Below are 13087 nucleotides of genomic sequence, written 5' to 3' on the forward strand. Positions count from 1 at the left end.
TATCAATAAATCAATAATTTATTCATCTAAAAAAAGTGTGTAAAAGTATAGACCTTTTGTTCACAAGGTATATATGAAGCACATTTATATTGAAGAACCTTTAACTCTTAACTTCTGTTTTTTCCTTTGTTTTTGTTTTTTTTTTTGTTTTTTTATCAAAGTCTTTCTGAATGTGAGGTACCAGAGGCGGGATTAAAATTTTCTTTTGGAATTCCAGAAAAGTTTTCCTCCTTTCGTGTGTTTCTGGCAGGGCTTCATTTCCCATATTCAGTTTTTACGGCTATTTATAGATATTTGTAAATGTGTGTATATATAATATTTATATTTATATATATTTATATATTTTATATATAAAATGGAAAAACACAGCCAGTAAATGCTTTAAAAATTAGTTCATTGAGAAATGTACAACTTTTACAATTTGTTTTTTTTTTTGTTTGTTTTTTGTTTTTAAAAAAAGTGATATATATTTCTATATACAAATACATTATTCTTTAATCTTTGTCACAGATCAGATTTTTTTTTTCCTTCCAGAACTGGCAAAAAAATAAAAAATAAAAAACCCCCCTTTTACATGTCTGAATTTGTCAGAAATTTAGAATAACATTTCCAATGAAAAGAAGAATGGATGTCTGGTGATGTGCAAATGGCATCCTTAACTTGTTCTGTGTCCTGGCTTAAATAAAACAGCCATTAACTTTGCCTTTCTCCATGCTAAAACCAAATTCTACTTTAAATAGTAAATGATGAAAAAAAATAACACATAAATATCTAGAAAGGATACATGAATTTGAGAAAAGAGCTGCCTGTATGTTTCATGCTTTGTATTGGATTGCCACTGAGCTCAGTCTTATGAAGAAAGGAGATGTTTTTCTAAGTAAGGTATAAGAAACCTTCAGAGTATTGTATCAGCTTCTCCATTAAACACACCACTTCAGCTAGGATTTCAGTTTTGACAAGTTGACAAAGTACAACTACTCAGATCAGATTCATGCAAAGTTGGACGTTTGCTTGTTCAATTCCCAACAGATGCCTCAAAAGGATATTACTGTGTTCTATAACAATGGCGACTCCATTTCGGCACAACACAAGGACATGGATACTCCATGGTGTAAATGAGACAAGTGAATCAGTGGGATAAATCATACTGCTGCCAACTCTACACATAGCCTGGGCCTAATACCATAATACTGTTGTACAGGACATTATATAAAAAGAGTCACAATTTAAGATCTGCAGCACCTATTCCTGGCACCTCAAAAACTCCAAATTGGTTGATTTATAGTGAAGGTGCATTCACACAGTGCAGGTGGGTGCAGTTAAAAGTGCATCAGAAATACCTACATGACGTTGTGGTGATTTATTTTACAGGTGAAACATTTAACAAGTTTTACCTTAAAAATAAAGAAACTGCACCAAAAACAGCATCAAGACTTCATCCAGTTTTATTCTGATGCTGTTTTTATTGCATTGTTTGAATACACCCCTGAATTTCAGGCTCTATTAGGAGAGTTTGTTACAGATTCCTCAAAAATGCTGGAAAAAAAATAGCACAACAAGCAACATTATTTTGCCTGGTAAAATGACTGACACTATAGCAACAAAATAAACATATCCCATCATAGTCAGTGCGGCCTACAAGGCATACAACCAATTTGGCATTGCCATTTTTAGGCTTTCGGGTCAATCTAACAACTTTCCATGGATAAAATTGCCTGCAAAGTACCTCAGGTGGATCATTGATGGGGTATAAAAAATACTGCATGTGGGGATGGGGAAACAGCTTGTGAGAGTGATACTGTTGTGAGTGGACACCAGCTATAGTCAAAGCTTCCAATTTCCCTTCAAGTAAATACGACAAAACACCTTTTGTGGCAGCAATGGATGGCTGGCAATGGCTCCCAAGCATGTGAAACCATATTTGTATGGCTGGCAACAGCTGTGACTGTAAGTAGGTGACATGAGCATCCCCAAATACTACTAATGTGAATATTTTCCAAATTTTATTACTACAAAAAGGAGCTTGCAATACAAGGCCCCTATAATGTAGTTTACACTGTTAGAAAAGAATAGCTACCCAAATGTCACCCCAAGACAAACAGAAATGGACCAGCCGCTGACGCTGCATCAACACTGAAAAACTGATTATATGTGGCCTTAGCTTTGGCTACCGCATTTACAGAATAATCCTATACTGAATGAAAAATACTGAAAAGTTTGGCACAAAAACAACCTCTGGTCAGAAAGCTAGCAGGGAATACATTCAGCACAACAGGCTGGAACCTAAATAAAGCTGGATATGAAACGGTAATGTTGGTGGTCTAGTTGGGGCTAGTTTAGTGGCACAGGTTCATTGAGAAGCTGATACAATAACTTAAATGAACATGAATGATGTATACTGGTCAGGATTTTTCAGTGCAGTATACTGTGAATCAATCTAGTCTAGTGTAGTAGTGAATAGATCACTGGATTGTTTGTTTTTATCAAAGCTGAGGACTGCTTTGACCTATTGCTGGATTGCCAGACCCTCCCATTTATTATTTTGCAGGTACACATAAGTCCTGACTTGCTTACAACCATCCATGTATTTGTTACTGCCAGAAGAATAAATTTGCTTGTACTGGTATTTTCTTAGTGTATATTTTGTGTTGCACAGAAACAAGTGTTCCAGATGAAGTGCATTTCCTCCATGCAACAGGTCCAACAGGAAACTAAACACGGCAATCACAGGGCACTCTGAATGTTGGTCAAGGCAGGATGAATGTATTCAGAGAATGTCCATGACCATGTTATACATTTGTGTGAGCACCGTGAAGTGAACAGGTAGGCATGACGTTCGATCCTGAGTAGCTGGGTTACACGTCAACCATGAGAGGGCGTTGTACTGCTCAAGCACAAACCTAAGACAATACAAAATAAAAGTGTTATAATCAACTAACATCTATGAATATTACACATTACCAACTGAACAGTAGGTGCTAATACTATAACTGTAGGTTTACATCTGTATTGTTTAACCTTCCATCGTATTGGTCTGTCACAGGAACAGATAAACAACAAAGGACAAATATGTCTAATGATAGATAAAATAGAACCCAGGGGACTGAATTGATTATAATAGTGTCCGCTGGGTATCCGTTGTTTGCTCTGTGATTTTCCCAGAAGAAAAATTTGTGCTTGCAAGACTATATAGTCAGTGATTTAACACTGCCTCTGTGCCCAAGTCTCCAAATGGCCTAAAACAGGAAGTATAGTTACCTTAGTACATCTGATGTAGTTTTTGAGTCCAAAGGATGCGGAACACGTTGTGAAGTGCGCGTAGGTATGAGGTCATCATTTTGAGATATAGAAATATGATGATGTAGTGAAGCCTGTAAAGCGTAAACAAATGATGTATTTATATGAAGACATGATGAAATGAAAACCTTTTATATAGAATTGTGACATATAACATTACATTATAGGTGCTCATTCCCTCATCTTTTATTACAATATCCAAGTTTGACTTGGAAAGCATAGTTGCTTTCCAAATGCTAAGCTCTCAATATTTGTTTAAACCGTTCTGTAATGAAAACTGATGGAGTTTTTACCTTTAAAAATAAGGGGCACTGGTTTTGAGCTTGTGGGCATGATGACCAAAACCATTCAGGCAGGTTTTCTGCTTTGGCTGTGGAGACATAGTAACCAAGAGCCAAAGGCTGCTGCTTCAGTTCTTCTGGGGTTTCCCTAGATAGAAGCCTCTCTCCTTGACTCTATAATGAAAAGGACACACAAGTGAACACTAAAGTCGAAAAACCGAAAAACAACAGAATGATACTGACACATATTACATCTTGAATGGACAATATTTCCATGCTACTGGCAAAGTATTGTAACGTGTATTTGTTAACAGTGCCTCAGTGATTATCTCTGGGAACAGTTTAGCTAGCATATAGGTACTACCAGCTTCAAGCCTCATCAGGTATTATCCTCAACCATGTAAAAATGGAATTATAGAGAAAAAATAATCTCAAGATTTTATTTTTCAGAATACAATCTAGAAGCAGATAAGTATCAGTCATGAAAATAAAAACCTTAGTAACCGTAGCCAACAAAACTGTGTACATTTCACACGATCTACCTTCCTGCAGGTATAAATAAGCAGCCTAGCTAAAACCAGAGCACATAATGCATTGCTCAATGACCTGAGGTAAATCTGTAATATACACTATTGTGCTGTAAGAGTTAGGGTGCATTCACACGGAGTAACGTGCCGCGTGACCTGGCACGTATACGCCATGTGAGATTTTGAGCGCCGTATACGCTCCCATTGATTTCAATGGGAGTTAGTCTAGTATACGCCGCGTTATTTTGCGGCCACAAAATCATGGCCGCAAAATAACACGGCGTATACGATCCAGGCTCCCATTAAAATCAGTGGGAGCGTATACGGCACTCAAAATCTCACACTGCGTATACGTGCCAGGTCACGCGGCACGTTACTCCGTGTGAATGCACCCTTAGTCACTGTTTGGTTTAATGGGAAAATAGAACCAGTGTTGTCCAAATACGGGGGAATCGGTTATGCTTTAGATCATGTAAAAACCTTCTTAAATGTACTCCTGCTTGTCCCCAGTAGAAGGATCATGGGATACAAAAAAAAATTTTTTTAAAGGCCCTGCACCATCAGTGGGGCGTTCCTCACAGCCCAGATAGACTGTTAGGAACACCCTTCTGACAGTGGGCAGACATCAGTAACGGCACTGATATCTCCAGGCCCGGGGCACATAACGGGAAAGCTAACAGTGCACATACATTTTCAAAGAACGACTGCACAAACATATTAATATCGGTAATACATTTTATAAATTGATTCTACACATGCTGGTCTATAAATGGTGGTTTCCCAACATACCCGACTATGCTGGAAGTGTGATCCACCTCCAATGCCTGTAGGAGATCCTGGGGAGGAGTTAGGTGGAGAATGTAGATTCCCTTGGATTAAAATTCCTAGATCATTTTCCATGTCAGGCATGTCCGGGAACGGCAGATCAAACATATCATCTGAAACAACACAGTTCACGACAATTTAGAGCAAGATATTTAATGCAGATGGATGCCACTGTTATTTTTACACACAGGCCGAGTAAATGTGTCACAAACTGGTGTATTTAATAGACTTGTTGGGAGCAAGAATCTCCAAACTAATACGCAATAACCAACGGCAGCTCCTTCAGTATAATTAACACTACACACTAATGGCAAACATCGGTTAATGGTCACCTCCTTGATGGGAACAATTAATAGGAGGAATGTCAAAGAGAATGGACCATTAACAGTTCTCTACAACACTGGGCGACATATAATGGAGTATTCACAAATGTTTAATGGCTTATTTAGCAAATTGCTTTGAAGGGCAAATGAAAAACAGTAGCTGGGCAGTCCAATAAAGACCATCAGCCATATTTCTTCCAAGAGAATTGGATTTTACACACATCACATACACAAATATTTAATAAAACAGATCAGGAGTGGATGCAGGTCCTCAGCATATTTTCTGAAAAATGCTGCAAACACATAAAGTGACTTAATATAATGTCTTTACAAATGCAGAACAAATGTTTTAGTTAGAAAATTACCACAAACTATTACTATTACCACTAATCTCCACAGAATGGCTGAAACTTTTGCTCTCCCTACAAGCATGGCTGCTGATTGGAACATTCATGTAACTAGATACATACATTAGTTGTCTCCACTAACAGTGGGCATAGCTCGTGTAATGCCCTCCAACAGCAGTCATGCTAGGCAGAAGGTTTCAAAGTCAGCAGTACCATGGAGAAAACAGTAGGGAAATTACAGAAGGTGGAAAGGAAAAGCAGTGTTCTCTGTGAAATTGCACATGACATTATGTTTGCAACACAATTCAGAAAAAGAAACTTAACTGCTAATCCCCTTTAAAGAGGACCTTTCATGTCCTCGGGCACATGCGGTTTTATATAACTCTAGAAAGCTGAATTCAGAGCACTGTTGGCTTTACAGTTATGTGCCCTGAGGGAAGATATATCTGGGCAATTACAGATAGCTCTTCACCGTCAGAAGGGTGTTCCTGACAGTCTAGCTGGGAATGCCCCTCCTGAAAGTACTGTCCGAGGGGGCGTTCCTTACAGCCCAGCAATGATGCTAGGCTGTGAGACCCCCCCACCCCCAATATAAGGCTATGGACGAGTACTGTCATGGGAGGCATTTCTCACAGTCCTGCTAGACTGTCAGGAATGCCCTTTTGGTGGTGGCTAGAGATCGGTGCCGGCACCGGTATCTCCAGCCCCAAGGCATAGAACAGGAAAGCTGACAGTGTGCTGAATCTTTAGCAGTATATAAAACCGCATGTGTAGAAGGACATGAAAGGTATTCTTTAAGGACAAAAAAGATAAGCAATTATGATGTCCTGCTTACTCACCATTATTAAACCCATCTTCATGTGGATAATGACTAGGGGCAACCTGGGTTGTAGCTGAAGTAGGAAATACTAAGATGTGGGTGCAAGATGCATCTTGCGGAGTGCTGAGCTGGGAGGTCTGCAGATTCAAGGCTGTACTGCGACCAAAGACAGATCCCATGGTAACTGCATCTGTAGTGAAAACATTTAACGTGGAATTATAATCAAGCTGAATAATTCTAGCAAAAATATATATTTAAAAGAGGAAGAGGCATTAAAAAATCTAAAAACAAATTCAGCAAAAAAAAAAAAAAAAAAAGGCAGAAAAACATTGCAATAATACACTGTAATAACGAGGATCTTGAAAAGAGGGTTAAAGGGGTACACCATGAAATATATTTATCATCTATCCACAGGATGACTGATAAATTGGTGATCTATAGGGGTCTGATTTAAGATTTTACCCCCGTTCGAAATGCAGCAGTGAAAAAAGCGTCTGAATGCTTTGGAGAACACAGACTTCAATGGGAGTAATGGTCAGACTCCCACTGATCAGCAATTTATCCTCCGTTCTACGGATAAATGTGTTTCATAGTATAATCCCTTTAACTTTGTACTGAAAACTAAATGTCTCACTATCCTGGTCCTGACTGATACTGTCTCCATTATATACTTAAAATAAAATGGAGGCAGGATCAGTTGGCCCCAGGATAGTGTCACAGCTCTGGGTTTGTATTATACGAGAATGTCCTAGTCCAACCTTGGGTTCGATAATTTGTTCTGGATATTAGAACTGATGTTGGGTCAAGACATTTAGCCATAATACAGGCACAAAAATTAGGCCCTATAACTCTTATCTGAACCTAGCCTAAAGATACTTTTTTTTCTCTTTTTTTAAGACGTAAAACAAAGCAGCAGACAGATTTAATATATCTTTCAGCAAATGCTACACAACCTGGAATAACAAAGATTTACAGCGACAGCAGTATGTATTTATTTCTTACTTTACTAAGCACTAATTAATAGAGTGCGGGCAGTGGTAAGGGATATGATATCCACACATTTACCTGGCATCACATTAAATGATCCCTGTGGTTCCATTGCTACAAGGCAGGCACTAAGAATAGATGGGGAGTCTGCAGCAGAAATACCACACATTCTACAGGCTTCTTTTAGCTGACGGCTAATATTCTGTAGTGAGCATTCTCCCAGCAAAATACTCCAGTCTGTAACACATAAGAAAGGGCTTTTAATAGAAGAAAGCAGCAAATACGGTTATATACCATAAACTCCATCTGACATGACTATGTACCTTTCAACTCGCCATGGCCCAGTCTACCCAGGCGCCCAATTACAACTCTCCAGGGCAAAGAGGTCATCTGCATTAGTCCCACACACCACTCCCACAACTTCTGTAATCCAATTTTCCGTGCTGAAACTTTGCTTCTTCTAAACCTGTGAGATCAGAAATATTATATGTATTTTAAAATACATCTGTTACAGTAAAAAGATAGTAAAAAGTTCCTAAAACCCTGCAAAACCATACTAGACAAAGTATCAAATCTGATGCGCTAACAGCATTATATACCAGCTATACTTTGCGACAACTGTTTGAGACCCATAAATTCACCAGCATGTCCTTATTATGCACATGATGTTGCCTTGTCTGGAGATTCTTTAAATGTAGCTAATGTTCTGTTTTAAAGGGGTCCTTTCACCATTTCTTTGTATTCTTCAGCACTTTCTTGCAATACTACTATGTCACGCTGAGTGCATAGTTAACGTTCAGTGCTGTAATGGTATAGTACATTCATGCCACGAGCAAAGGAGCTGTGCCTGTAATTTGACTTCTGGGATTCGCCTGCATTACTAGCCCCTTGGAGATGGAAAATACTTGCAAGGTCCAAAGAGCAGTTAGGAGGTCGAACAACATCCTCCTGACTGCCTTGACTGAAGATGTCTCCTTGTAATCTCATCATCTGTGAAATGTCTGTATATATCTTAAAGAGGACTTTTCAATTCCTTGGGCACATGTGCGCTGAATTCAGTGCACCGTCTGCTTGCCGTTATGTGCTCCGGGGCTGGAGAGATCAGTGCAGTTAACTGATCTCTGCCCACTGTCAGAAGGACATTCCTAAACAGTCTAGGCTGAGCTGTGAGGAACGCCCTTCAACTATGTTTTGATTGTGAGACACACAGTGGCTGCTTCTAAAATGATCCAAAAATATATGTAGTGCTTGGATACAATAGCAATAGTTATTATCTAATACAATTACCTCTACAAAGCTTGACTTACCTATTGGGCACATGAATATTCACCACGCAGGTCTCCAGCAGCTCTCCCTGTAAATCAGTGCAAGATGCCAGGAGCCAACGCTGGTCATGGGACAGACAATATCCTACAAACAACACATTGTACTTCTGCCCAGCCTCACCACATGTCTCCCCTAGATCTGTCTGCTTCTCTTTTGTGGGGGCAAGCAGAAATGGTGGAGAGTACAGCTGCCCTGGGATAGGATGCTGTAGAGAAAAAAAAAATTGGATAAAAACTTCAGCAACGACATCCAAAAGCAAATTCCTGTATCATACGTATCTGTATGGAGCTATCAGGTACCATAGTGAAGACTATAACACAATACAACAGACAGAAGAGGTCAGGGAAAGGAAGAATAAGCTCTAGACTTGTCAGAAGTAGTAAGTCTTCAGTACCTGTGCCGACATCTAATGTAATAATATGGTGGATGCCAAGTATTTTAATACGGCAAGTGTTCAGTTGCTGAGCGGCAGCTGGGTCTCTGCTGTATAATACAGCAGTGATCCGGCAGCAACACATGCAAGCGGTGCCTTATCATCCAAAGAGAACCAACAAACGCATGGAGGTGACTGAATGCACAACATTTGTTTCTACAACATAGGGACACTGCTTTCAAGTAACAGTGTCCAGTTAAAAAGGCAACGTAGTTTGTCTCCCTCTCCAAAAAAGGATGGTTATTCCCAAGTTACCTCAGAATTCCTCAGTACTGTATTAAGTGCAGCTGCAGGACCAAAGCCAGTAAGTGGCTTGATGGGAATCTGGGAGGCAACTGGCCGTCTACACTGGCAGTATACAGAGAAAGCTAAAGACTTCAAATGCTGGATGTAGGAGACTGTCTCATCATTAACCGTCTGCAGTAGATACCGACATGGCACCACCTTTGGGAGGAGAGAAGGAAAAAAAAACAACACACATTAAAGCCTCACAAAAAAAACAAAACAAAATAAAAGTTTCCCCAAAACACACACATTAAAGCGCCACAATAAAAGTCATAGACACTACAAATAAGAAAACATTTCAAACAAGATGGATTTTGAAAATTTATTATAAAAGGATTATAATATGAAATCTAATTATTTGTAAGTAATATAACTTAGGCTCAGAATGTTCCCACTATTAAGACACGGCTTTACAAAGTTCCTTAATATACAGGTTAAAATTAATTTAGGGAACTAACACTTTCATGTTCTTAGGAACAGACAACTAGGATATACAACTTCTGACAGCAACAACCATAGTGTTCAAAAACAAAGCCTGGGCATCTGAAGAAGATGTACCTGCAGGATACAAGCAGCACGAAGTGGTTCTGGTAAAATTTCAAGCATGTCGGTAAAACACCGAATCAGACCCAACAGCCAAAAGTTTCCTGTGTGAGTCTCATCATCTGAAGTATATGTAAAAGGATCCACCATGTATATAACAACATTTGGGGAGAAAGTGACGCTTGCAGCTGGCTCTGCCACCGTTGGGATCCCAATTTTCTCTCTTTCTGTTGAACTAAAAAATACACAAATAGGAATAAGAACAAGAATAGAAATATATTTCTATGTAGTGGTTGTAAGAAAACAGGCAAAACATTATTAAAAATTATAGAAATTCTCTGGGTTTAAAAATCAAATGGATTGAGCCATAAATGGCATGGTACTTATTCCCTAAAAGCAGCATGGAGGGTTTGATCACTGATTTGGAAAGACACATTCAGGTATATAACATGGTCTAACTGTGGACAATGCCTATCTGCATATCATCCTGTAGCATTGCACGTTCCCAATGATTTGCATAATCCTTAAATAGAGAAAATGTCTGTCTACCCTACAAAACCAAGTAAGGCTCGTTTCACATCTGAGCTTCTACTCCGTACAGGGATTTCATTCCCCTTTCCGCATGAAAAATGCGAAGTGAAAAGCGCTCCAGATTTTTCGCCCGGATCGAGTGGAAATCGCACAGAAATCACAAGAACTTCGTTACAGTCTATGGGTTCACGAGTTTCTTAAGGTAACCACTTATTTATACAGATTAGGTTTCTGTTCAGGGGGAGGGGGTACCCAAGTGGACCTCCCGAATGGAAACTTCTGCGCAGATGTCAACCGAGCCGGTGAGCAGCACTCCACCAATCTGGGCAAAATACAAATGAAAAGTCTCCCTGCAGTTTACAAAGAAAGAAAAAAGCATCTCAAGGACACTCAGACTGAGAAACTACATTCTTCTCTGGTCTGATGAAACCAAGATACTTTTACTTTACAAGAAACCTTTTGTTCTCACTCCTGTGTGTCATGCCTGGCAGAAACCTGGCCAATGCCATACCTACAGGGAAGCATGGCAATGGCAGCATCAGGCTGGGACAGGGAGAATATTCCAGCAGATATTCATAATGAGAATCTGATCCAGAGTGCTGTGGACCTTATACTAGGCCCAAAGGTTCACCTTCCAACAAGGCAATGATCCTAAGCACACACAAGACAAGACAGAAGTGGCTTAAGGATGACTATGTGAAAGTCCTCGAGTGGCCCAGCTAGATCTCTGACTTGAACCCAATTGATCATCTCTGGAGAGACCTGAAATTGTCCATCCAACTGGACAGAGGATCTGCAGAGAATAATGACCGAAAAAACCCTAATTCTAGGTGTGCAAACGTTGAGGCATCAAACCCAAAAAGACCGGATACTGAATACTTTATGCCAATGCAATAAACATCTTAGTTTTTTCTTTTCAATAAATTAGCAAAAATTTGTAACATTTTGTTTCCAACTTACTAGAATGCGTACTGAGTGCAGAATTTAATTTCTACAAAATGTTTGTCTATTTTATTAGTGGTCAGGCTCTTTCTGGTGTTATCTCTCTTCAATTCAATTTATCATAAAGTTTTTATTTTTCTATTCTTTATTTTTATTTTTTTTTAGAAATTCGAAATCCTTTGTACATGTAACTTAAAAGGAATCTGTCATTCTGCACATGCGGTCCCCCCATCTTCAGACAGCATATTGAAAAGCAGGAGGAGCTGATCGAATTTATACAAATATTTTATGGGAAAAATTTCATATAATGTTTAACAAACTGAGCTCTAAAAGTATTTCATGCTCCATAGAGTTTAATGCATGGCCCTAACAGTAATCGCTATGCACAATCTTACAGCGAGACCACCCACTGGACTACTAAGCATAAAAATAGTGGGATTTTCAATCAGTAAGGTGTACACAAAAAGAGTTTTCTGTCCTCTTACCTTTCAGTTGTTTCTAGCTGTGTGGCTGATGGATTTGATTCCCCTTCTGCAACGGGCTGGCTTACTGCAGATCGATCTGCTGAACTGGAAGAATTCTGCGCTGTGCAGGTGTTAAATGCTGCAGAAGCAGAGCTATTCCCAGCGGGCACTGAAGAGGAGGCAGATGACTGTGGTGTTGTGCCAGTGCCATTAGGAGTGGAGCTGAATGCAGGGTTCGATGGCCCAGAAGGTGCAGCAGGGCTCTGTGTGTTCTGTGGACTTGGATTGGCTTGGCTTTTAGGAGGTAATAAGAGGCTACTGTCCAGTTGTAAAGAGGAGAGATACGGAGCTAAAAATAGAAATAATGATGGAAAAATGATAGATGACTCGGTAATAAAAGTTCAGTTTGCTTGTGAAAACTAATAGAAACATGTTCTATCACAGGGACACAGGTACATAGAGTAAATATATACAAAGTCTGTAAAAGACATACAGAATTTGCTCTTTCAAAACAAGGGCATAATATCAAGGATGCTTAGATGTTTGAGGGATTATTAACCCTACTACAGCTCTGAACAAGCCCTGCTGAGGCATTGCGCATAATGCTTTACAATTCACCCCAGAGCAGGACATACTCAGGCACACTAACCTTAAATGGCTCCAACTCTAGCTGTGGGGACTGGAGCAGTTATCTTTGCCCTATATTAAATACAGGAATCCTTCAAATATGCCAAGTTCGTGTCTGTTGCCCACATAGATTTAGAGACATCAATTGTTAAAGTGGAAGCGCGTATACTTGCACTTTCACCAGTGTACAAGAGAAGCTGTATTTTATTATTCTCCTGCCCTGTTACTACAGATAACCCCAAGAGAGTGAATAACATGGACCCCCCCCCAATTATCAGAAGCATACTCCCCATTTAATGCCAGAATTGAGGTTTTCTGATCATATCACCTCTCAAAACCAAAAAATAATAAAAGCTGATCAAAAAGTCCTATGTACCCACAAAATACAAGGTCTCTTAAAGCTATATTGAATTCAAATGTAAGAAGTTATGAACATGGGAATGAAAAGAGGGATAAAATGGCACTGGAGATATTTGTCCACAGTATTTATTTGAGCCATAAATGCAAAATGTGCAAAAAAAAAAAAAAA

The 13087-nt window shown here is 39.3% G+C and overlaps 1 protein-coding gene across 1 annotated transcript in view; it reads right to left on the reverse strand.

Annotated features, from left to right (window-relative positions):
• The window catches only part of MED13L (mediator complex subunit 13L), a 111789-nt gene continuing 98702 nt past the window's right edge, over positions 1 to 13087 (reverse strand). Inside the window, exons 21-31 of the mRNA XM_075276561.1 lie at positions 11953 to 12280; positions 10010 to 10229; positions 9422 to 9610; positions 8715 to 8938; positions 7731 to 7873; positions 7486 to 7644; positions 6440 to 6610; positions 4895 to 5043; positions 3591 to 3752; positions 3259 to 3371; positions 1 to 2900 (exon numbers count right to left, since the gene is read on the reverse strand). Coding sequence (XP_075132662.1) covers positions 2768 to 2900; positions 3259 to 3371; positions 3591 to 3752; positions 4895 to 5043; positions 6440 to 6610; positions 7486 to 7644; positions 7731 to 7873; positions 8715 to 8938; positions 9422 to 9610; positions 10010 to 10229; positions 11953 to 12280 — 1991 coding nt within the window. The 3' untranslated portion in view covers positions 1 to 2767. The remainder of the gene's footprint in view (positions 2901 to 3258; positions 3372 to 3590; positions 3753 to 4894; positions 5044 to 6439; positions 6611 to 7485; positions 7645 to 7730; positions 7874 to 8714; positions 8939 to 9421; positions 9611 to 10009; positions 10230 to 11952; positions 12281 to 13087) is intronic.

This window comes from Leptodactylus fuscus, chromosome 1, assembly GCF_031893055.1.
Source record: "Leptodactylus fuscus isolate aLepFus1 chromosome 1, aLepFus1.hap2, whole genome shotgun sequence".
Lineage (NCBI taxonomy): Eukaryota > Metazoa > Chordata > Amphibia > Anura > Leptodactylidae > Leptodactylus > Leptodactylus fuscus.